This window comes from Amyelois transitella, chromosome 28 (assembly GCF_032362555.1).
Source record: "Amyelois transitella isolate CPQ chromosome 28, ilAmyTran1.1, whole genome shotgun sequence".
Lineage (NCBI taxonomy): Eukaryota > Metazoa > Arthropoda > Insecta > Lepidoptera > Pyralidae > Amyelois > Amyelois transitella.
Window position 1 is genome coordinate 2,733,183 of NC_083531.1, and position 27,212 is coordinate 2,760,394.

Here is a 27,212-nt window from a genome sequence, read left to right on the forward strand (position 1 = left end):
ATACCTCATACTTATATTTTAAAAGACGAAACATAAAGTCACATCTTTCCCTTCGGGGTAGACAGAGCCCACAATCTCGAAAAGACTGGAAGGCCACGTTAAACTGTATTGAGATTAAGATAGTGACAGGTTGCTAGCTCATCCCAGCTTATAGAAGATTCCTAAGATCATATAAGGAAATATAACTTTTGTTTCTTACGAACAAAGTTAATAAATACTGTACTTATATTGATGGGTTTTGAGACAGACAAAAAAAACATACAAAAGAAACGGAGCCCCCAATATCTCACGGGCGTAATATAAATATATAATACATATATAAATATATTCGGGACAAATTACACTGATTGAGTTAGCCTCGAAGTAAGTTCGAAATTTGTGTTACGAGATACTAACTCAACGATACTATATTTTATAATAAATACTTATTTAGATAAACATCCAAGACCCAGGCCAATCATAAAAAGTTCTTTTTTCATCATGCCCTGACCGGGATTCGAACCGGGACCTCCGGTGTCACAGACAAGCGTACTGCCGCTGAGCCAAAGAGGGCGTAATCGTAAGACAATTTTTTTTAAATATTTGTATGAACATTTATACAGAGTCAAAGTTAGGTTACTTTTATTGTGGAATATAAATCACTTGGAAACTTATTCCAAGTGATATCATATCTCAGACCGATAAAGACAGGAAATATAAATTAACGTGGAACGGAGCTGGGGCTAAAGCTAGTATTTCATACACATTATCACGTCTATATCCCTTGCGGCGTAGGCAGAGCCAGCAGTCTTAAAAAGAGTGACAGTGCTTGGCTTATTGAGATTCAAATGGTGACAGGTTGCTAGCCCATCGCCTCCCAAGAAAAATGTAAATAAATAATTATTCTAATACCAAGTTTATTAACCTTTCCTACTCTATATTCTTTTACGACATCCATGGGGAAAATATGGAGTGGTCCTATTCTGAAGTGCCAGGAACCACACGGCACGTGATGTAATCATCACATAATTTCAAATATAATGTGGCATTTCTATGGTAGGTTGTATAGAAATAAAATAGTAAATGTGTTATAGGTGAGTAGGTAACTAGTACTGGAACATCGTGTGAACGAGGCTTTAGTTTAAGAAGAAAATGCTGCATTGCAGTTTGTTACTGCTTCTGCCTTGGAAGTGGCAGTTAACTTAGTTAAAAGTACTTTATTTGACGTCAACCAATGTTGTGAAACCAAAAGATTTGGCAATTATTAAGCGATATGATCGTATCCTATAATACTGAATAAAAATTTTGAATTTGAATTTAGATTCACGTTGACATGATATTTATTTATTTAGCACACCAAACAGATTACAAACAATAAAAATGTTGTACACAAATAGAAGTGATCCAGATTACAATCCTAAAACAGGCGTGCCTAAGCGCAAGAATATTTACAAAACTACAGGTGACTTTTAATTCAACAGCATAAATTTTACTGTTATGTGTACTCATCTAAAGGATATTTAAAAACGTTAAAAGAAAAATATCGGTTCATATTTCAGAAAGTACGAAAAAAAAAGTATGAAAATCCACGAACCTAAATACGTAATATCACCCCGGCCGGCGGAAAAGCGACGAAGCGAAGATTCAGAGGTCAACGACACAATTCATTCAGCTGAGCGATCTCGACAACTCTGTACTTTACTTGATCTTGATACTAGAAAAATAATTTATTTTTCAGACATTTATTTACATGTTTAGTTTTAATGTCTTTTTGTAGTAAGTATTGGTCTTTAATAAAGCGTGTGACGTAGTTTTTGAGGGTTTTTTAAATGTGAAAATGATGACGTTTAATTTAAATAAAAATAGGCTCAAACGGCTCAGAAGCATGGGTATAGTCTATGTTTGAAAGGATACAGTTGTTTTAAATGTCACCCTGTATATAACAATTCACTGAGGTGAACTGTACCTACATAGTTTCAGTTTCTTCACAACAGTGTTAAGACAAGGACACAAGTGTTTTTGGTTTATAAATTATATCTACCTATTTAATTTTAATTCAATGTAAGTACGGGTATATCTTTTAATAGCTTTGTTTGTTTTGAGCTATTGTGGTAAAACTCAAATTTCTCCCGTTCCCGTGGGAATTGCGGGAAATCCTCTCTGATTTTCCCCAAACTTCCCAAGTAATGGTAATATTTAAAATTCGTACTACTTACCACTAGTTTATGCTGTACGGTGTTTTGTTGGTGGTTGAATCGTTAAAATGCGTGATGCGCCGAAAGGCACCGGTTCGAATCCCACCTCGGCCATGTACCAATGACTATTTTCAAAGTTATGTACATTAGTTTGAATACTAACCGATGCTCTTATGGTGAGGGAAAACATCGTGAGGAAACCTTGCACATTCAGGCAACTGGATGTGTTACTATGGATTCAATACGGTTGCGGAGGTCAGAACCCCGAGTGTAAGTTTTCATTTGTGAAAAACGCAACTAGTGCGTTTGCGTTAAGTTCCAATTTTGTATGTAAACTTGAACAGCGCCTCTAGCGGAAACTATTAGAAATAAAATGACGAGTGTATTTGTACAAACGATGGGAGTCGCTTCGGGTAAAAACGTGACTCACCCAATCCAGGATCCATGGTCAACGACATACCTCGGGCTCCTCTCCAAAGAGGTGAGGATGCAACCGGAATTGAAAAGCCAGGAGGAAGAAAGTGATTTTCACGTAAACGCTATTTTTATTGACACCTGTGCATGAACCCAGAGCCCGCCTTAAACTACTTTCTAGAAAGATCTATTATCAAATAAAAATAACTTTCTAGAAAGATCTATTATATTATTATTAGATTATCTCTAGAGATGTGTGGCGAAATCTATACGCCACCAGTCACAAAAATAAAAAATAAAATCACGCGACGCTATCAGTCAAAAACAGCGAAAAACCTAAATCGCGCAAGCAAATATTTCACGGATTGGAGCGCATATATACAACCTCCGACACAACATCGTCTGTCGCGCAGTTCCCCAGGCATAACATCTAGCCTGGCGGAAGATCTTCCCTTTGGTGGCGGTCGAGCCGAATCATCGCTCCCGCTACAGATGTATTGTCGACGAAGGAACGACACCCGTCTGATCTTTTGCGATCTTTATCGTGGTTGTCGTAAAGTTTCACACCTTGACTCCATCAATGTAGTGTTAAAGTCAGTAAAATTTAAAACGATTTACATAATTGCATAGAAAAGAATAGATTTATTTTCAAAATTGGATACAAGCTATCACTTATTGACGTTAATCTAATTGTATCTACTACCGCTTCCAAAGCGCATGTGTAGAACAAACGGCAGAACAATTGTTAAATATCTGAATGAAATACTGGATCTTCATAATTCGAAGAATACCGTATATAAAATATTTTTGTTCTATTTTTACGCACGACCTATGCTAACATAAGTTAACATGTGATCAGGTGATCAGATAAATAAATGAACATTACATATATCTTTTTATTTAATAATAATATTTGTTATATTGTTATTTGCCAATGTAATTTCAGCTTCGTAATGCAGAAAAATAAATGATATAAAATGGACAGCGACTACACACAAATAACTACACAGAAAAATGAGCCAAATGAAGGCAGGCAAAGTTGTAAAACTCCAAGAAAATTCTTCTTTAGACAGGTATAGTACCTACGTATGTAAAAGCTTGATTTCTAGATCAATTTTTTTTAAAGTTCTTGTTAGACACGGTAAAGCACTCTTTAAAAAGTAAAACCTAGATATGGAAATAAACTGGGGATGCTCTTGGGATGAAGTAAAACTGCACTTTGGTTTAACTTTAAATATGCACTGTAATAAACCGCTGAACTTATTGATAAAATAATGTTTAAATAAATTGATTCGTACTAGATATTACATTGTAAAAAAGAATTAATAACACACTTAAATTTTCTTTTTCTTTTTTGTAACTGGCCAGTTATGACACATTCTGAATAAAACAGAAAATAGGTTGCACAATACCAATTATATTAAACAGTTCTAAAACCATTGTCAGGCATATAATGTGCACAACCCATTGCAGTTGTTCGTTACGAGTGGAGCATGGACTATATATTTCTTGGTCGGCTTGTACGTCGGAGCACCCACTGTGATCATCCCTCAGTTACGACGGGAAGCCAACTCTACTGACGCGGTCAGCTTACAAATGGCTTCGTGGTTATGTGAGTAACTGATTAAAACTACATACATACATATACATGTAGTCACGTCTATATCCCTTGCGAGATAGACAGAGCCAACAGTCGTGAAAAGACTGATAGGTCAAGTTCAGCTTTTTGGCTTGATGACAGAATTGAGATTCAAATAGTGACAGGTTGCTAACCCATCGCCTATAAGGAGAATCCCAAGTTTATAAAACTATCTCTTAGACGCCTTTTATGACATCCATAGGAAAGAGAAGGAGTAGTCCTATGCTTTTTTTGAGAAAAGTCACGGCAAAAGAAAAAGAAAACACACAGCAATATTAAAACTATATAAAAAAAAGAAAAATAGTATAGTACTTAGTAGCCATTGTTTGTTTATTATTCAAAAACTCGCTTAGACTACAATTTCCGACCGAAATTGATATTATTTAAAAACTAGCTTAGACTACAATTTCCGACCGAAATTGATAATATTTTTAACACTATAGGTCCTAGATAACTGAACTTTTAGGTAAAATTTTGACGTCATTGTGTTGAGAAAGACTTACTTACAATATATGTTCTCCTCAAAAAAATTGTGAACCAAATAGTGACCCTTGTGCTACTCCAGTACGAAACTTTTTACAAATGGACGATATGCTAAGTTCCCATGTGATTGAAGACTAGCTGTAATTAGTCATAATTTACATGAATTTTACGCGTACGTACGTTTATTACGCGTCTCAGTTTAAAAGTTAGTCAAATGCAAGAGAAAGTTCACTAAATTGAAACTTCTTTATTCCAGCTTCCATGTCCAGCTATTCGTCTCTCCTCTGGGAATGCGTTCTGCCATTCATTCTGTCTTTTTACGGCAGGAAGATAACATCTATCATCATTCATACATCTACGCTTATGGTCACAATAGCGTTCTACTTCAGCTCGACAACTACTCATTTACTCATCTCAGAGTTTTTGCATGGCATCCCGTATGCTGGTATTTTGACAACTTCAGTATTAATCATAGCGGAGTATTCGTCACCATCGAACAGAGGAATTTTTTTAATAGTAAAATCTGCGTCCGTGTTTTGGGGTATTTGGGTATCTAACGCAGTAGGCACATTTTTTCATTGGAGGAATATAGCCTTAGTAGGTTTTGTGTGTTCTGCTTATTCATTGACTGTATTCTTCTGGCCTGAGTCACCTTTTTGGTTAGCGACTAAAGGGCGATATGAGGATTGCAAGAAATCACACAGATGGTTAAAAGGTGTTGGGGAGAAATCCGAGAGAGAACTAAGAAATATGATCATCTCGCAAACTGATGTTAAAAACGTTGATACTGAAAACGTTTTAGCGTATACGTTCAAAACTTTACGGTCTAAAGAGTTTTATTTACCGGTCATAGTAGGGTGTTTGCCTATCATCATGTATCAGTTCTCAGGCAAAATTGTATTTAACATCTATGCTATAGAGGTCATGAAAAAGATTTCAGATAACGAGTCAGCTGCGTACACTGGTATGTTAATCATGGATGGCGTGACTGTTTTCAGCATGTACGTTTCTAGTATCATTTCAAAATATACCACTAGAAAGTTTTTACTTATATCTACGTCAATATCATCAATTGTATTCTTGTTAGTATTGTCTTTATATTTGTATTTAGTTAAATTATGTATATTAACAGAAAATGTGTATGTGTCTATATGTTTGCTGACAGGATTTTCTTTATTTGTTAGTATGGGACCGGCGTCTTTATGTTTGGCGTTATACGGAGAACTTGTTCCCTTGAGGCATAAAAGTTTAGCCGTTATAGTAACAGCAGCGGTAATGTCTTTCATGCAAGCGACTAATTTAAAAGTGGCTCCTTATATGTTTAGATCAGTTGGAATTCACGGGGCATGTTTATTTTACGGGTTAACATCATCTGCCTTTATTATACTATTGATTAAATATTTACCAGAAACTAAAGACAAGACTTTGCAAGAAGTTCAAGAATATTTTAAGAAGGATCGCGATGAAATTAATACTTTAGTCTAATTAATCAAAATAAAACAACATCGGATTAACTTTGGTTTATTTATATAATAACGATAAAAAAATATTTGTCAATAAAATTTTAAAAATATAATTTTTTTAGCGTAATTAAACTACTAAATGTTATATAGCCATATATTCTTACAGATAATGGAATGGGCTTGAAAACTAACCAAATTGGTTCTCCAATAAACTCCTGCTACCAAGAGAAAAATGATAATGAACATACAACTTCAACTATCCGTTCTCTTATTCTGTAATTTTTCTTCTCCTTTAAAATACTGATCGATTTCAATCAACGTTTTATCTTTCGTTTCAGGCAAAAACCAGAACACTAAAATAGTAAAAATGCTCATGCATATACCATAAAACAAGAAGGTGCCATGCATTCCAAAACTTTTGAATATAAACGGCGCAATATTTAAAGATGTTGCTAATAGTGACATAAAAATTATTGATACTAAAACAACACTTAAACTCTTATGTCTTAACGGTACTAATTCAGCGTACAATGACGTCGCCATAATCGTGGGTCCACAGCCCACAGAGAATGAATAACAACCTAACAAAGCTATAGATAAGAACGCATTTTCAACTAATAAAGACAATTTGACTAAAAACAAATACAACGATATAGTAAATAGAAATAAAATAGACACAGTAGCAGAACATAACAATAATGTTCTACGTTTAAGAAATCTACACAATAAGCAGCCCACGTACATGCTGAAAACTGTTGCACCATCTAAAATTAGCATGCCGGTGTACGCCGCAGAATCATTCTTAGTAATTCGCTTGAATATATCTATTGCATAGATGCTACAAACGAGTTTCCCCGAAAATATATACAGACAAACACACAGAGTTATAACGAAGATAGGTTTGTAGAATTCTCTAGAAGATATAGTTCTGAAAAATCTAAAAATATTACCATTTCTGATCGTAAGATTCTCATAATTTTGGTAGTTTAGTAAATTATCAAGTTCCTTTTTAGAGAATTCTCCATTGCCTTTCAACCATCTATGGGATCGTTTACACTCGTTAAACCTACCCTTGTTGGCTAGCCAAAATGGAGATTCCGGCCAGAAAAATGCTGTTAAAGTGTACAGCGAACACAAGAACCCAACCACAGCTATGTATCTCCAAGAGAAAAATGTCCCAATAACATTTGACACCCAAATACCCCAATGTATGGACGCTGATTTGGTCATCAAGAACATGCCACGATACTTAGGTGACGTGTATTCGGCTAGTATTATGACGGCAACAGTGACAGTCCCGGAGTGAGGTAATCCAGTGATGATTTCAAAGATGAGGAGTTGGTTAGGACTGTCGCTAATGTAGAATATAACGCTGGTGATGATCAAGGCGCAGTTTACGAAGAGAAAGGTTCTCCTCCGGCCGAAGGTCGACAGTAAGACGGGCAAGATGAAGTTCCAAGGAATCGTGCCGTAGCTGCAGCCGGAAGCTGAAATCAATTGTTTGTTGAAATAAATTTGTTTTTAAATGATGCGTATAATACCTAACCTAATTATTATATTTTTCGTTTTTCCTTTCGCTTGTTGGGAGTTAACATAAAAAGTAGTAACTAGTAAAGTAATAGCCACGTTTACAGTTTTCTTTACAAGATTGACTAGAAGCCGCCCGCGACTTCGTACGCGTGGAATCAATCCTGAGGGAACTCCGGGATAAAAAGTTAGCCTATATGTTATTAAGCCAAACAGTTGAACATGGCATAACATTATTTTCAAGATTGATGGCTCTGTGTACCTCGCAAGGGATATAGACGTGATTATATGTATGTGTGTATCCCTTACATAGGTATAATGTGAATGTATAGCAGTATCTATGTATATTTGTGTATAAAATAAGTAACTTACAAATCAAAGAAGCCATAGCATCGCTGACGGCGTCTGAGTCGTTTCTCCTCAGCGCGGGAATGATGACTGTTGGAGCGCCGAGGTACATGCCCACCGTGAAGAAGAGAGTCCATACCGCGGACGACAGGAATAGCTAATCCAAAACAGTAATAATAAGCTTAAAACGGCCTCTGTGGCGCAGCGGTAATACGCTTGTCTGTGACACCGGAGGTCTCGGGTTCGAATCCCGGTCAGGGCATGATGAGAAACGAACTTTCTCCGATTGGTCTGGGTCTTGGATGTTTATCTATCTGAGTATTTATTACAAAATATAGTATCGTTGAGTTAGTATCTCGTGACACAAGTCTCGAACTTACTTCTAGGCTAACTCAATCTGTGTAATTTGTCCCGTATAAAATAAAATAAAATAAAGCTTAAAATATTCTTTACTGTATATAACATGGCACAATAAGGAATCATGAGATTTGGCGTGTAGGAGAGCCGAGTTCACACCGCGGACGACACGAAAAGCTGGAGCAAACGAGGAATACTCATCTTGAAAACATTGTTCATTTGTGCAAAATATGGGTAGGTCACTTGTAATTCTTCAAAAGCAACCTTTCACTATTTGAATCTCGAATTGAAAACCGTAGAGATGAATAACTGGATGAAACGCGGAATAGCGCAGAGGGATTATTAATTACAAGCCCAACCCGAAATCCTAACCCGGTCATAGTAAAGTTAGGAATGAGAAAATAAAATCATTTTTGTTCCTTAGCTAACCCTATCTTTAAAGCAAAATCAAAGACTATTTTCTAAATTTTCTACAGTAGTTTGAGAGTCGATTTCTTTACGGTGAAACATCGTGAGGAAACCCGCATATTTGGGCAATGTACACCATACCAACATCTATACAGGCGAGATTCTCCTGCCAAGGTAGCGGTCACACCAGTCTATTCGTGCAAAAACCTGAATCGTCCAATACAATCATGGTCAAAAATGCGCCTCAGGCTCTTTTCCAGAGAGTTAAAGACTAAGGCTAAGGCCAGGAGGAAGAAGCCCCTTAGGTATAGTGGGCTTTATAGGGAGTGCCAGTCTTATACAAACAATATCAAGAAGTACATACTGACTGCCCCTCAAGACATATGGCGACAGTATAGGTTTTTGAATCTCAATTCTATCATTAAGCCAAACAGCTGAACGTGGCCTATCAGTCTTTTCAACACTGTTGGCTCTGTCTACCCCGTAAGGGATAAAGACGTGATCATATGTATGTATTTATAGGTATTGTGATTTTTTAAGTCCCGGCTGCATCATCATCTACGATTAACCAAGAGTGGAGAGCTCGATCTCTATCTGTTTTGTGCTGTTTTGTATGTTTTACTCTTATGGTGCTTGTATGTTTTACTCGTATAGTGCAATAAAGAGTTTTATATATCTATCTATCTATGTCAAGTTTATATAATGAGCGAAGTATCTTTTGTCCTTCATGACTTTTTAATAGCAAACTGAGATTGGATAATGAATTAGTCGCTAAATCTTTGCAATTTTCAACTAATATAGCCATGCAAAGAAATAACCATATACTTATAGCCATGCAAAGAAATAAATTTATTCCACAACTAACCTGTCTTAAAAATATTTTCCATGAAAAGTGTTCTTCACAGGTTTCTTGTGTAAACACTTCTTTATACTTGCAGGTTTCCATGTTAAACACAAAATTATGAGATGCGTGTGTCCCAGGCTCCTCGCCAGTACAAACTTCAAAAGCGTATAATATTTTCAACCGATTTTAATAAGACGGAGGTTGAATATTTTTAAATTATTCTTCTTGTAGCATGCGCCCAGTGCCCACACATTTAAGCACTGCGAATTACCTATATTGTGTCGTAAGCAAACTATATCTATACAAATATTACAAAGCTGAAGAGTTTGTTTGTTTGTTTGAAGGCGCTAATCTCAGGAACTACTGGTTCGAATAGAATACTGGATACTACTGGTTAAATTCGTATTGTTTTGATTACGCCATTTATCGAGGAAGGCTTAAGGCTATACAACATCACGCTGCAACTTTTAGGAGCGAAGAAATAATGGAAAATGTTAAAAAAACGGGGAAAATTATTCATCAATGAGGGCTTCAATTATGCCCAAAATAACTATTCCATGCGGACGAAGTCGCGAGCACAGCTAGTAATTAATAATAAGCTGTTTCTTAGGAATCTAGATAGATTTTTAAATCAAAAATGGAAAAAAGGACCTTTGCTAGTGAGGTTGCGTCTTTTGAAAGTCTGCAAAATATCTGTGGTAAAAACAGGTAAGTAGATGTTAATTTAGTCTTTGCTGGGCTTGAATAAAAGGGCCGGGTTGAGAAGAGCCTTACTTGATGCCGCCTTGGATCATACTATGCGAACCAGTCAAAGTAGGAAGGTGGGTCTCGTACAACGAAACGAAATGATTTTTCGAATAGGAATACACAAAGTTGACACTACTAAATTAAACTGTCTTATGTGAAGACTGACATCGTGACACTAAACCACGACTGTATTGTCGTATACAATTAATTTCACTTGTACAAATAAAACTTGACAATAAAATAAAAATAGAAGTCATAAAAATACATTTACTATATGTACCTACAATCTACATACATATAAATAGTCTGTTATAAAAATGACTCATTTTTCCAATATTTTTATCTCATTTAAATAAATTTTAAATATATATACGGGACAAATTATACAGATTGAGTTAGCGTCGAAGTAAGTTTGAAACTTGGGTAACGAGATACTAACTCAACGATACTACTTATTATATAAGTATTTATAAATAATTTAAGTAGGTAATAAAAACATCCAAGACCCAGGCCAATCAGAGAAAGTTCGTTACCCTGGCCGGGATTCGAACCTGGGACCTCCAGTCACAGACACGCGCATTACCGCTGCGCCACAAAGGCAGTCTCTCTGTAATGTAGAGCATGCACAGGTACTTTTACATTACATAATAATGGACAAAACCTGATTACCCTGGATTGGTAGGTTCCCATTAAAAAGTAAATAATAAAAAATAAAACTCAATCTTATGGTACCAAGTAGGTATGTATTAAGTTATATTTTTTAAGAAATACGTCGCGTAGGTTTACCGCTCCATACCTACAAATTTACAAATATTAACTCTAAACTAAGCAATTTACTTTAACACACATTAATAATAAATTAACTTACACTTTATTACACGTGTATTGCACAAAGATTTTTACTTTTTGAAGAAAATAAACCATAATGGGAGAGCCCAGACCTATGACTACGATCCAGGATTGATTATGGTCAAGTCTTTAAAAGTTACTACATTTATAACGTCTGACCACTTAAGATTAAAATTATCCGGCGACTCCATGATCCAATCCGTGAAACTTTGCTTGCGCGATTTAGACTTTTAACTGATAGCGTCGCGTGGTTGCTCGTTGTGACTTGTGGCGTAGATATGGCGCCACATTTTTCCTTCCAAGCCCGGAGGTCTATCCTATTCTCAAGAACCACACGGCAAAACTGCTTAATATTGTTTACATACATACATACATAAAATCACGCCTCTTTCCCAAAGGGGTAGGTAGAGACTACATCTGTCCACTTGCCACGATCTCTGCATACTTCCTTCGCTTCATCCACATAATATTGTTTATTTGACATCAATTTCTAACAATTCAACATTCTTCTTCCGCGGATATCTGCATAATACTGTTTATATGACATCAATATCTAACAATTCCACATTCTTCTTCCGCGGATATCTGCATAATACTGTTTATTTGACATCAATGTCTAACAATTCAACATTCTTCTTCCGCGGATATCTGCATAATATTGTTTATTTGACATCAATGTCTAACAATTCAACATTCTTCTTCCGCGGATATCTACATAATATTGTTTATTTGACATCAATATCTAACAATTCAGCATTCTTCTTCCGCGGATATCTGCATGATATTGTTTATTTGACATCAATATCTAACAATTCCACATTCTTCTTCTGCGGATATCTGCATAATACTGTTTATTTGACATCAATGTCTAACAATTCCACATTCTTCTTCCGCGGATATCTGCATAATATCGTTTATTTGAAATCAATATCTAACAATTCCACATTCTTCTTCCGCGGGTATCTGCATAATATTGTTTATTTGACATCAATATCTAATAATTCAACATTCTTCTTCCGCGGATATCTGCATAATATTGTTTATTTGACATCAATGTCTAACAATTCCACATTCTTCTTCCGCGGATATCTGCATAATACTGTTTATTTGACATCAATATCTAACAATTACACATTCTTCTTCTGCGGATATCTGCATAATACTGTTTATTTGACAACAATATCTAACAATTCAACATTCTTCTTCCGCGGATATCTGCATAATACTGTTTATTTGACATCAATATCTAACAATTCAACATTCTTCTTCCGCGGATATCTGCATAATACTGTTTATTTGACATCAATATCTAACAATTCAACATTCTTCTTCCGCGGATATCTGCATAATATTGTTTATTTGACATCAATATCCAACAATTCCACATTCTTCTTCCGCGGATATCCGCATAATACTGTTTATGTGACATCAATATCTAACAATTCAACATTCTTCTTCCGCGGATATCTGCATAATATTGTTTATTTGACATCAATGTCTAACAATTCAGCATTCTTCTTCCGCGGATATCTGCATAATACTGTTTATATGACATCAATGTCTAACAATTCCACATTCTTCCGCGGATATCTGCATAATATTGTTTATTTGACATCAATATCTAACAATTCCACATTCTTCTTCCGCGGACAAATCTTATGCACTCGCTTCCTATGCGTGTAAAGTGACGCGCTCTGCCGGAACGTGCGGCCGCAAATTTCACACGACAGCGGCCGCTCACCGCTGTGTATAAACTGGTGTTCACGAAGACCTTTTTTGTCCTGTAAATAACAGGCACGATGACTATTTAATGTTTTCGTGCTTTTATTTACATAGGTACATACAAAAACTATAAAGATAAATTAAATGTAGTAAACCACTGTTTGTATAGGGTATTATTAAACTTATAAACATAGGTACATACATACATAAAATCACGCCTCTATCCCGGAGGGGTAGGCAGAGACTACATCTTTCCACTTGCCACGATCTCTGCACACTTCCTTCGCTTCATCCACATTCATAACTGTCTTCATGCAAGCTCGGCGGTTTCGGGTACTCTTGACCTGACTCTTTACCAGGACATCCTTAATTTGATCAAGATACGTTCGTCTAGGTCTATAACAGGTACGATGACTTTGTGTTTTTGTGCTTTAATTTACATAGGTACATACATATCATCACGTCTATATCCCATGCGGGGTAGACAGCACCAACAGTCTTTAAAAGAGTTATAGGCCGCGTTCAGCTGTTTGGCTTAATGATAGAATTGAGATTCAAATAGTGACAGGTTATTTATTTATTTATTATTATTTATTTATTTTAATCATTCAAAATTATTTAAAAATAACTATACCTACCATCAGTGAATAAAAATACAATTATTGAGTGATAAGAAGTGTAAAATAATAAAGAATAACATTTTTGAAATTGAATATATCTAAAATATTTAATTGTCCCAACTCACCCTGAACGCTTTGCCGCAAAGCTGGCATATTTTGTCTCTGGCGTTCTCTTTAACGCCGCGGTGGGCGCGCCGCACGTGACGCGCTATACATCGCCGCGTTGCGAGTGCCTGAACAAAATATATCCTACTAATATTATAAATGCGATAGTTTGTATGTCAGGATGTCAGTATGGATGTTTGTTACTCGTTCACGCAAAAACCACTGAAGCGATTACAATGAAATTTTGTATGTGGGTAGCTGAAGACCCAGAATAACATACATATAGCTATTTAACTCCGGGAACGGGAAATTAAGCTAATATAATTACCATTACTACGCTAATATACTACTTACTAAGCTAATATAAAATAAATACTATTATTTTATCCCGGAGTTCCCGCGGGATTGATACGGTTTCCATGCGGACGAAGTCGCGGGCGGCCTCTAGTGTATATATATATATACAACTAACTTTTAAGAATTTTTCTACACTTATGTGAAAACATGTAATTGGTCAAAAGTAACTAAATGAGATTTTGTACAAGATAGATGACTACCTATATGTTTTCCAAATAAAAATAAATGAAAATTGTCTGTGGCGCAGTAGGTCCCGGGTACTATTAGATAACTATAAAGATAAATTTAGTAAAACAAATCAACAGTCTTAAGGACTATTGTCAAATCACTGATTCTATAGGGTATTATTAAACTTATAAACATACATACATACATAAAATCACGCCTCTTTCCCGGAGAGGTAGGCAGAGACTACATCTTTCAACTAGCCACGACCTCTGCACACTTCCTTCGCTTCATCCACATTCATAACTCTCTTCATGCAAGCTCGGCGGTTTCGGGTACTTTTGACCTGACCCTTTACCAGGACGTCTTTAATTTGATCAAGATACAATTATATATATATATATATATTCCGTTACCTACCTTCCCGCACTCGGGACATTTATGCCGAGTCCTGTTCTCGTGCTGATAGCTGACGTGGTCCCGGAGTTCCGCCCGGGAGCGGTATCCTTTGTCGCATGTCTCGCATTTGTATCTATTGTGAAGAGGATTTAGAATCATTCAATCGTTTGCTTGTAATGGGTCGTGTATTAGATGCTTTAAGAAACAATAATATAAGTTAAAAACATATATATGTAAATAGGTACTTTTATCATATCTTTATTTCTTACTGTGTAGACAAAACAAACTCTCAAGAAATGGAGATTTAGATAGTGACAGGTTGCTGGTTCGACTTCGAAAATAATAATCCAAAATCTTGATAAATAGGTAAAAAATACTACAATAAAAATACTAAATTAATCACTACATATTAGCAAAGTAACTTCCAGCGTTTGTCCCTAATATGTCTGTATTTATGCTTAGATCTTTAGAACTATTTACCAAACGAATTTTGATGCATTATAATTAAAACTACCTTTGCCCGCGATTTCGTCTGCGTGGAATAGTTATTTTGGGCATCATTGAAGCCCTCAAGGATAAATAATTTTCCCCGTTTCTTTTTCACATTTTCCATTATTTCTCCGCTCCTAATAGTTGCAGCGTGATGTTATATAGCCTAAAACCTTCCTCGATAAATGGTCTATTCAACACAAAAAGATTTTTTCAATTCGAACCAGAAGTTCCTGAGATTAACGCGTTCAAACAAACAAACAAACTCTGCAGCTTTATAATATTATTATAGATAGTTCTAGTGATTCCACATGAAGGTTTATGTATATTGTATAAATGCTACACGTGATAAATATAAATAAATAAATAAGTAAATATATACGGGACAAATTATACAGATTGAGTTAGCCTCGAAGTAAGTTCGAAACTTGTGTTACGAGATACTAACTCAACGATACTATATTTTTTATAATAAATACTTATATAGATAAACATCCAAGACACAGGCCAATCAGAGAAAGTTCATTTCTCATCATGCCCTGGCCGGGATTCGAACCCGGGACCTCCGGTGACACAGACAAGCGCACTACCGCTGCGCCACAGAGGCCGTCATATAAGTATAGCCGCAAAACAAATAAATAAAACTCACTTTAAGAACATCAAAATGCGCGTGCGCGACAAGACTATTTAGATAATAAGGTTTATTACATTACATTATTAATTATGTTGTTTTAAGACCTGGTCATGATCCCTTATAATGAAATATATATTTTATTCTGTCTCTTTCACACACTACCCTGACGGGCTAGCAGCCTGTCACTATTTGAATCTCTCTCAATTCCATCATAAATAAAATGCATCAAAATTCGTTGTGTAAATAGTTCTAAAGATCTGAGCATACATACATACAGACATATTAGGGACAGACGCCGGAAGCCACTTTGCTAATATGTAGTAATTAATTTAGTATCTAGTTTTATTGTAGTATTTTTTTACTTATTTATCAAGGCACACATGTAGTTATTAATTTAGTATCTAGTTTTATTGTAGTATTTTTTTACTTATTTATCAAGGCACACGGCACTAAACTTAAAAAACTCACTTGAGAATATCGCCATGCGCGTGCGCCCTCGTATACTTCAAATGGTGTTGGTACGACGCGCGACTCACGAACGACTTGTCGCACGCTCGGCACGAGTGACGCTCGCGAGCTGCGTGCGTCAGCGCGTGCGATTTCATCAGATCGCATCGGACCGACTTGCGACATATTGGGCATTGTTCCCGAGGTGGTGGGGATAGGTGGAGACTGCGAACAATTAATTTATTTTGTACATACATACATTAATATAGTCACGTCTGTATCCCTCGCGGGGCAGATAGAGCCAATAATCTTGAAAAGGCCACGTTCTGCTTTTTGTTCATAATATAACATAACACAGTTCATAATATAACACGATCCACCGTCTACATGTCTATACAAGTTGTTTGCGAACTAAAACCACTTGCCGTAACCGTTACTGGCTGTGTTAATAGCTAGAATCATTGAATTATAATGTAGCGAAAGCGATGATTCGGTTCGACCGCCACCAAAGGGAAGATCTTCCGCCGGGCTAGGTGTGATGCCTGGGGAACCGCGCGACAGACGTTGTTGTGTCGGAGATTGTATATCAGTTCCAATCCGTGAAATCTTTGCTTGCGCGATTTAGACTTTCCGTTGTTTTTGACTGATAGAGTACTCCCCCGCCAATACCGGAGCTCTGAACTCTTGGTCTTGCTGTGGAATCTGTGCGTGTTGAACTCAAGAGTGCCAGATTGACTTCCAGTGAGTCGGAAGTGGAGATTGCTCGTAATATATACACGCGGACGAAGTCGCGGGCACAGCTAGTATTATAATACTAGCTGTGCCCGCGACTTCGTCCGCGTGGAATAGTTATTTTGGGCATCATTGAAGTCCTCATGGATGAATAATTTTCACCGTTTTTTTTTTCACATTTTCCATTATTTCTTCGCTCCTAAAAGTTGCAGCGTGATATTATATAGCCTAAAGCTTTTCCCGATAAATGGTTTATTCAACACAAAAAGAATTTTTCAATTCGAACCACTAGTTCCTGAGATTAGCGCGTTCAAACAAACAAACAAACAAACTCTTCAGCTTTACAATATTAGTACATATCTATTCAACACAAAAAGAATTTTTCAATTCGAACCATTAGTTCCTGAGATTAGCGCGTTCAAACAAACAAACAAACAAACAAACTCTTCAGCTTTACAATATTAGTATAGATAGATAACACAACTCACCGCACATGCCTATTCAAGTTGTTAGCGAACGGAAACCGCTTTCCGCATTTGTCGCAAGCGTAGCCCTCGCGGTGGCAACGCTGAATGTGTTTCCAACGCTTGTTTTTTGTGCTGGAAAAACATCACTACATAGTATAAAATACACATGGTCACGTCTATATCCCTTGCGGGGTAGACAGAGCCAACAGTCTTGAAAAGACTGAATGGCCACGTTCAGCTATTTGGCTTAATGATAGAATTGAGATTCAACTAGTGACAGGTTGCTAGCCCATCGCCTAAAAGAAGAATCCCAACTTTGGCAGCCTATCCCTTAGTCGCCTTTTACGACATCCATGGGAAAGAGATGGAGTGGTCCTATTCTTTTTTGTATTGGTGCCGGGAACCACACGGCACCATAGTATAAAACAAAGTCGCTATTTTAGTCTGTTTGTCTGTATGCTTAAATCTTTAAAATTACGCAACGGATTTTGATGCGGTCTTTTGTAACAGGTACAGTGATTTAAGAGGAAGGTTTTTATGTATAATTTTTTCCGAATTTTGCACCCGTTCGAAGCCGGGGCGGGTCGCTAGTACGAATAATATAAGACCCGGGCTCCTCTCCAGAGAGGTGAGGATGCAACCGGGACTAAAGTCAGGGGGAAGTATTAGTATTGCAGTTTGTTACCGCTTCTTCTGCACTGACGCCTTGGTAGCGGCAGTGAACTTAGTTTTAAGTATAATTAATTTGACGTCAACCAATGTTGTGAAACTAAGAGATATGACAATTATTAAACGATATGAATACGATAACGATATATATATAGATAAATCTAATCTTCTATATGACATGTGTGCCGTGTGGTTCCCGGCACCAATACAAAAAAGAATGTCCATCCAACTCCATCTCTTTCCCATGGATGTCGTAAAAGGCGACTAAGGGGTAGGCTTATAAACTTGGGATTCTTCTTTTAGGCGATGGGCTAGCAACCTGTCACTATTTGAATCTCAATCCTATCTTAAAGACAAACAGCTGAACGTGGCCTATAAATCTTTACATGACTGTAGGCTCTGTCTACCCCGCAAGGGATATAGACGTGATTATATGTATGTATGTATGTCTTATCTTCTATAATAATGAATGAAAAAAAAAATTAATTTAAATTTTAGAATTTGAATTATCGTAACGTGTTATTAGCTTTTTATAATATCACACATGATTTCAAAATCATTGTTGAAAAAGTTAAATCTTGATAGTCTTCTTTGCAGGCAATGGGTCAGCGGCCTGTAACTATTTGACCTCCACTCTAATGTTAAGCCATCCAGCTGAGCGTACTCTTTTTTTAGGAGGTAACCAAATAATTTTCCGACAATGTTGGCGGTCTACCGCGTCAACAATATTGATGTCATATATCTACATATGTATGTAAAAAATATATTTTCTGTCTAAATATTTAAAATGATTTTTAACCAATTTTTTTTTCTATTCTTTTTTCTTTCTCTTTTGTATTTTTGTTTTTTTTTTTTTTGTATAGGTGCCGGGAACCACACGGCACCAATACAAAAAAGAATAGAACCACTCCATCTCTTTCCCATCCCCAACTAAGGGATTGGCTTACAAACTTGGGATTCTGTTTTAGGCAATGGGCTAGCAACCTGTCACTATTTGAATCTCAATTCTATCATTAAGCCAAATAGCTGAACGTGGCCATTCAGTCTTTTCACGACTGTTGGCTCTGTCTACCCCGCAAGGGATAAAGTCGGGACCATATATATGTATATGTTTTTTAACCAACAACCTCCCTATTGCTGTACAGTGGGTTAAAATGATACTCACTCGAAATATTTATTGCACTCCGGGCATTTAAAGGTATCACCATGTGACGAGATTTTATCTTTGCATGCATTCTTCATTTTCGTATTGGGAGAGACTGCCATACGAAGATCCTGCGAAGTTAGATCATTATTAAGATATTTTGCCATATGCAAAGTAGTAGTTACGTGTCTTTGGATTCAATGGAGTCCCGGATTCTACCTACAGTTAGGTGATAATGAAAAATTAACTTTTCATATAAAAAATAAATAAATAAATACATATATGGGACAAATTAAATTAATACAGATTGAGTTAGCCATGAAGTTAGTTAGAAACTTTTTTTACGAGATACTAACTCAACGATATATACTTATCTATATATATATATATATATATATATATATACATATATACTTAAGCTTCCAAAACCCAAGCCAATCAGAAAAAGTTGTTTTCTCATCATGCCCCGGCCGGGATTCGAACCCGGGACCTCCGGTGTGACAGACAAGCATAATTTATTTCGCCACCTTGGCTGTTAAACTTACTTTCATTTCTCTATGGCCGTACACATGTTTCGCCATATCTCTCGGAGTGACAACAAGTCCACATAATTTACAAGTGTACTTCATAAGATGACTTTCTAAGTGCGATTCAATTTCATCGTCGGGTGTGAAAGAGAGGCAGGTAGAGCACTGGGAGTGCTTCTCTTTCTGAAACAATTGTTTTAAATCAAACCATCTCTGAAGCTTTCTACAGAACGAAAGCGGTATTTAAAAGCGAGCCCACGCAAGTTATAATAAAAAAAAAGTCTTTGGAAAACTAACAATCTTATATCTAAAAGCTTACACTAATAACAGAGTTAAGAAAATATAAATATATCCATAAATAAACACTCTCTAAATAAATATCATTATTTATTTATTATCACCGTTTTTACGATTGGTACTTACCATAGTATGAAAATCCTCATCATGTTTCTTTAAAGCAATATCAGTCTTAAACTCTATTAAACAAGATTCGCATTTGCACAGCGCATCTTTAAAAGTGCCTAATTTAATTTCTTCTCTCATTTTCAGCATATCTTCATTGGACATTTTTGTCTCTGTAAAATATTTCTTGTGTCTCAACAAAGAAGATTCATTATCATTAATTTTGACATTAGTTTTCTTTTTTAACTTCACTTTTGCTCGGGATTTTATTTTCTGAAATAATTTTATATCGTAAATCATACAACAAAATACATATTGATCATCTGCTTTACTGCCAGAGGGGTAGGCAGAGACTACATCTTTCTATTCTGCACTAACCCTGCAAACTCTATTTTCTTAACAATGTATTGTGTCATACATGTTGATTACAAAGCGTCACCCGTTTAACTTCTATAATTATTTCAGGGGAACCTATCCCTTTATTGCCTGAATGTGCAATTGAGGATCCCATTCCTTCTTTCAACCTTAAAGATACTCTTTATCTACAAATGGTAAAATTTAAACTGGATTAAAATATAGCACATTTACCTCATGCCGATGCCTTTAATAAACTTAGGATTCTTCTTTTAGACAATGGACTAGCAAACTGTCATTATTTAAATCTCAATTCCATCATTAAGCCCTGCCCTAGCTTAGCCTTTTTGAAAGTAAAATGTCTGTTACAAAGACTTTGACCAACAGTATCTATTACAAATACTGTTGGTAAAAGGTTGAGGTCAAGGTTCAAAATAGTCTGTTGCTGTCTGTGACTGTTGGTTCTGTCTACCCTTAATGGGATAAAGACATGATGAATGTGACATATGTTTACCTCATTAAAGCTATCATCATCTGAAACACAATTAGGATTCAACTCTGACAGAGGTATATCATCATCACTGCTGGCTGGACCGCAATCGATAAAATTGTCTGTTTCATCAGTCAGATTTGAGATAATTACATCGTATGTGTCCTTGGTTGTTGTTATTAAATTTGAGAGACCATGTTTAAGATTTTCTATCTGAAAGAAGCAGAATAACAAAGTATATAATTCATGAAATAGCTGAACGTGGCCATTCAGTCTTTTCAAGACTGTTGGCTCTGTCTACCCCGCAAGGGATATAGACGTGACCATATGTATGTATAATTCATGATTGCATACAATTTTTTTGTATAAATGTTTTAGAATTTTATATGTATGGGTGGAGTGATCTTTATCTCTTACAGGTTCTTGAAAAGACTGAAAGGTCACATTCTGCTAAATATCATAATATATAGAAATTTTGCATTATTTAAGTCAGTTACAAATATTATTCAACTATTACATTCCAAGGGATAGGCTTACAAACTTGGGATTCTTTTTAGGTGATGGGCTAGCAACCTGTCACTAGTTGAATCTCAATTCTAGCATTAAGCCAAATAGCTGAACGTGGCCATTCGGTCTTTTCAAGACTGTTGGCTCTGTCTACCCCGCAAGGGATATAGACGTGACCATATGTATGTATGTATTACATTTGTCCGTCCATCAGCAATATCTGTCAGCTGTTTCTGTATGGAGCAGGCTTGGTGTCGGAACAGGCTGATTTTAGACAACACAGCCTTGCACTCCCAGCAAACGTGCAGGCTGGCTGTGTCCTTGTAGAATACTTCCTGTAAAAAAAAAAATACTACATATTTAATTTTTCACAAGACATTTTCACTTCAATCCTGTGGACCTCTTGTGGAGTCATAAAAATGTGAATGTTAGGTGCATAATTTTTTTTTTTAAACTTTGGGTCTTGGTCGTTAGACAGTTAATTAAACTTTAATAATCTGTCAACAGTCCAATTGAGAGTAAATAGCCATGATTTATAGGTGTATGCGAATGTCTCAAGTTATCAAAATTACTAAAATTTACTATATTCCCTTACCTTATAAGCCTCTTCATCGTATGATAACAGTGAATATAAATTATTTACTCCATCAGCAAGCCGACAAAGTTGAAATAACTTCCTTTTACGACTCAAACAAGTACAACATATCGTTCTTAACACATTTTCTGAATCATGCATAGTATACGTTGCTTATAATTTGACTTATTTTTTAGAATAAAATACTTAATGTATTTGAAACATAAACCAAACAATCTCTATGACAAGTGACAAGACAAAAACAAAACCGAGAAACACCGACAGTGGTGCCAACTCTGTACGACGAGAAGGCACTAAATCAGTACCAAAAAGTGAATCTGTCGAGACTATGACGTGATATCCAAAGCAGAATTTGTAAAACGCTCAATGCTTAAATCAAAAAGAAAAAGAAACACTCGGATATCGCTTTTTGGTAACAATTTAGCGCCATCCCGTCATATAGAGTTGGCAACACTTAAGTGGTAAATAATAATGTCATGATAATGTTTATATTTTTGTGGTTTGTTTGTTTTGGTTACTGACTTGTGAAATGATAATTGAATGAATTATTTTAAAACATATTTGTTTCTTTCTTTCTTTTCTATATTATGGCTTCCACCAGACTTTCGGTGATTCTGCCAATGTCATTTATTTCTTTATTTGGTTAAGTGTTAAAATATATAGTCGCCTTTTACGACATCCGTGGGAAAGAGATGGAGTGGTCCTAGAGTTCTTTTTTGTACTGGTGCCGGGAACCACACGGCAATCCCCTGTAACTAGGTACTAAAATGTATTTGATTTTGATGTCACAGCTACCAGGTGGTAGTGAATTCACATTATGTTGGGAATGCAACGCCTTTGTGAGGAAAGCCAAATTATTCAGGCGAAAAGCCCAGAAGATTCTAACAAGCACAGTTACTAATAAGGTAAGCTCGTCTAAACTTAAGTGTGAATAATTGTATGAAAAGGAAAGAATTAAGAATGAGAAAGTTTAATTGACTTTTACACTAGCATACACTATGTTTTTACCAACAGATTAGCATGGAAACTTGCATTAGATGAATGTGCACCTATTCCCTTCGCCCTCTTTTAATTCATCCATGAGACAGGGATTGAAAGGCTGAACTCTAAAAAACAAGTTTGAACAGAGTACTACAATATGAAATTTTCTCGTTTATTTTGGACTAGTAAACTTCACCTATGAAAACAAACCCATTCATATAAAAAATTTAATCACATTTTCTTAAATACCACATCTTTTTCAAAATCAATCTTCTTTTTTTTTCTACGTCACCTTTACATAATTTAAGAAAAAAATAAACAGGTTTTGGATAAATAACATAACCTATAACTTTTATAAATTGTATAGATATTGAACGCGCCCACCACTGAGTGACAGATTATACAAACTCCCTAGCACCGCTGTCTACTTGTTATTTTAAATATTTATACTGTATATTGAATGGCAAAGCCTCCTCCGTACTAGGTTTCACTGAAAATCATGTAACTATTATAAGTATATCATACAACGCATGCATATGCTGAGTGGAAACCCTTTTGGTTGCATCATGTAATTTTTTTACACATACATACATATGGTCACGTCTATATCCCTTGCGGGGTAGACAGAGCCAACAGTCTTGAAAAGACTGAATGGCCACATTCAGCTATTTGGCTTAATGATAGAATTGAGATTCAAATAGACAGGTTGCTAGCCCATCGCCTAAAAAATAATCCCAATTTTTTTTTTTATTCCTATGATATGGACAATGTAATGCTTCATTTTGCGCCAAATAATGATTTTTCTTTCTTTCTGATCACGGATCATTGTAACATGACTCGAAACGTTTATCTCGGATATAATAAAGGTGCGCGTTTAATACCTGTAGCATTTATAATAATTATCATAACCTTTTTAAAAAAAATACCATGATTTAAGAAAAAAACGGAAATCAGTAAAGTTATACATATAATTTCATGACCTACTACTAGAAAAAATAGTGATTCACGAACTTTGAATTGGCATACGTCTTCACTCACTATTTTTAAGCTAGAGAGAGAAGACGTATACCGCTCGTACATTGCCCTACTGGTATTGATAACATATACATATATCCCTTACTGGGTAGACAAAGCGAACAGTCTGACAACGACTTAAAGACCATGTTTAGCTGTATGGCTTAATGATGGAATTGAGATTCAAATAGTGACAGGTTGTTAGCGCATCATCTTAAAGAAGTATACCAAGTTTATTAGCCTTTCTCTTAATCTTATATATAAAATTCTCGTGTCACAATGTCCCTTCCCGTACTCCTCCGTAATGGCTTGACCGATTCTCATGAAATTTTGTGAGCACATTGAGTAGGTCTGAGAATCGGCAAATATCTATTTTTCATACCCCTTAATGATAAAGGTTGTCCACGCTTAACATTTTTTTTAACTAGAAATTACTTAAATAATTATTTATATGACAAAACAACGTCTGCCATGACAGCTAGCTAAATAAGAAGAAGACACACAGATAGAGAAGCAGTTGGCAGACACTATGTTTATCGTCGCTATCAGGCCAGCCCACTCAGCATACCATGCGCGACGCAGTTTTTTACAGCGCGAAAAACTATCGCTGTCTCGTTTCAGGTCATAATAAAAAGAGAAGCAAAACTGTAGCTTTTCGCGCGATAAAAACGGCGTTCATTACAAAATTCTCTAGTTGACTAGATTGAAGACTTATCGAATAACGTATAACATATTAAATAAGTAACTAAGTAAGAAAACTTTTACATAATAATAAAAAAAATCGCTCCTCTAATGACCTATTTGTAGAAATGCTACATAAAATATTTTACTAATTTAAATACAACTAATTTCATCTGAAATAATTATATACGCGTTAGTGAAATCATCATACATACGAGTATATGCAATATATAATGATTTTACTAACGCGTATGTCACTACATAGTATAAAACAAAGTCGCTATTTTAGTCTGTTTGTCTGTATGCTTAAATCTTTAAAATTACGCAACGGATTTTGATGCGGTTTTTTGTAACAGGTAGAGTGATTCAAGAGGAAGGTTTTTATGTATAATAACATTTATAATTTTGCACCCGTGCGAAGCCGGGGCGGGTCGCTAGTAATTTTATAAAAACAATAGTTTTTTAAAGGAAGTGCATGTTTTTGTGAAAATTGACATTCCTATAGCTTAGATATTTCAGTAACATAATAAGAGAATAAAAAGCATTTTATAGACTTCCATTTATATAATAAAATTGTAACTTACCGATGTCTGTACTTTAAATTGTCAAAAACATTTTCTACAATTATTCGTTACATTTCTTATTCTTTTTCAATTAGTAACTAATTAAACAAACATTAGAAATGCTTTAATAAAAAATATTCTTAACCAGTGTTACTGATCGGGAATACAAAGTGCCATTGTGTAACAGTGTTACTCATTGGGAAAACGATAGTTGCAATGTGTACCACTGCTACACAACGGGAATTTTTTTCCCATTGAGTAACAGTGTTACAGATCGAGGTGTGACTGAATAGGAACAAACCGTCAAAAAGCTATATGGGAGATCTATACAAGATCAATAGGAGCCAAAAATATGAATTCTAGAATTTCTGCCTGTCTGTCTGTATGTTTGTACTCGCATCACGCGAAAACTATTGCTCCGATTGGAATATGGTTTTCTCAGATGTGGCTTAAAAGCATAAAACTGGTATACGAAAAATTATCTCCACGATTCTAATTACCTAACCCCCCTGGTCAGCATTAAATCGAGATGGTGAGTGAACTTTTACGGCGTATGAAGTCGCCGGCAACAGCCAGTTCTAATTGGCTGATGATTAAAAAACTACCTCTATTATATTCTTAATCTATAACATGTTTTTTTAAGTGTCGTTTCAATTTAGTCTTCAACGTAAACCGACTCAAACAAACATTACATTCGTAGGGTTTCTCGCCTGTGTGAGTTCTTGAATGCCTCATCAACGTACTTTTCTCAGTAAATTTTATCTTACAAACATTACATTCAAACGGTTTCTCGCCCGTATGCCGTCTCATATGCGTCTGCATGTTACCTTTGCGAGAAAACAGTTTCCGACAAACATTACATTTGAAAGGTTTCTTACCTGTATGCGTTGTCAAGTGTGCATGTAAACTGGTCCTCTCAGAAAATCGTACATTACATACGGTACATTCAAAAGGTTTCTCACCCGTGTGAGTTCTCAAATGTCTTTTCAAAGTACATTTATCAGCGAATCTGCTTCTACATAGATCGCATTCATAAGGTTTCTCACCCGTATGTCTTTTCATGTGTAAATCTAATTTACTCTTGGAAGTAAACCTACTTTGGCACACTGTACATACATATAAATTTTCACCTGTATGCAAGCGTAAGTGCGTTTTTAAATTGCTCCTTCTAGTAAATTGCCTTTGACAAATATTACATATGATAAGTTTCTCACTAGTATGTGTGGTATAATGTGCTAATAATTTACTCAATTCGCTAAAATGTTTCTGGCAGACGCTACACTCGTGGGGTTTCTCGCCATTTTGTGAAACGCGTTGAGTCTCGGGCTTCTTGTTTCTCGGGTTTCTTTCGACGCGTTTCCGTTCTTGTTGCGAATTTTGAACGCCACCTGCACCATTATTTTGCATTTAACTTCCACTAAATTATAAATAGTAAACTTCCATTAAATTAGGGCTAATAAACTTAGGATCCTTTTTTTAGGCGATGGGTTAGTCTGTCACTATTTGAACCTTAATTCCATCATTAAGCTATACAGTTGAACGTGCCCTTCATCTTTTTGATATTGTCTGTCTGTTTGCTTTTTTCTAACGGTTGAATGACAGAGAATTCTATTAGCATTAAGTCTACCTATTGTACTATTGAGGCTCAATAAAGTTTTTAATAAATTAAAAAATAGAGACATGACGGAAAATGCAATTTCCTAAGCTGAAAGCCTTGTTATTATTGGAAATTTGAGTGACTTTCACCTCAATCTGTTTATAAGCAAGATGAAATTGTAAGGTGACGCAAGTAAGATGAAAAGTAAAAACAATTCGAATTAGTTTTACAAACAATTTATTTACAATAAAACCGGTTGTCATTCGTAATATAAAAATAGGTTTATTTGATAAATTCT

At 35.7% G+C, this 27,212-nt stretch overlaps 3 protein-coding genes across 3 annotated transcripts; 1 reads left to right on the forward strand and 2 right to left on the reverse strand.

Annotated features, from left to right (window-relative positions):
* The first annotated feature begins 3,529 nt into the window (after positions 1-3,529).
* Positions 3,530-6,408, forward strand: LOC106134376 (facilitated trehalose transporter Tret1). Its single transcript, XM_060952129.1, has 3 exons — positions 3,530-3,661; positions 4,062-4,200; positions 4,967-6,408. The coding sequence occupies exons 1-3, from the start codon at positions 3,566-3,568 to the stop codon at positions 6,193-6,195; spliced, it is 1,464 nt and encodes a 487-aa protein (XP_060808112.1). The 5' UTR covers positions 3,530-3,565; the 3' UTR covers positions 6,196-6,408.
* Positions 6,409-6,425: 17 nt separating this feature from the next.
* On the reverse strand, positions 6,426-8,160 carry LOC132903551 (facilitated trehalose transporter Tret1-like). The gene is made up of 2 exons (XM_060952130.1): positions 8,073-8,160; positions 6,426-7,660 (listed from the first exon to the last, which is right to left on the reverse strand). Exons 1-2 carry the CDS (start codon positions 8,158-8,160, stop codon positions 6,426-6,428), a joined length of 1,323 nt encoding a protein of 440 aa, XP_060808113.1.
* A 2,270-nt stretch (positions 8,161-10,430) lies between these two features.
* On the reverse strand, positions 10,431-22,353 carry LOC106141266 (zinc finger protein 62 homolog). Its single transcript, XM_060952132.1, has 11 exons — positions 22,079-22,353; positions 21,681-21,818; positions 21,001-21,189; positions 20,154-20,405; positions 19,749-19,913; positions 19,225-19,334; positions 17,412-17,522; positions 16,213-16,416; positions 14,643-14,754; positions 13,721-13,828; positions 10,431-13,034 (listed from the first exon to the last, which is right to left on the reverse strand). Exons 1-11 carry the CDS (start codon positions 22,217-22,219, stop codon positions 12,858-12,860), a joined length of 1,707 nt encoding a protein of 568 aa, XP_060808115.1. The 5' UTR covers positions 22,220-22,353; the 3' UTR covers positions 10,431-12,857.
* Positions 22,354-27,212: the final 4,859 nt, after the last annotated feature.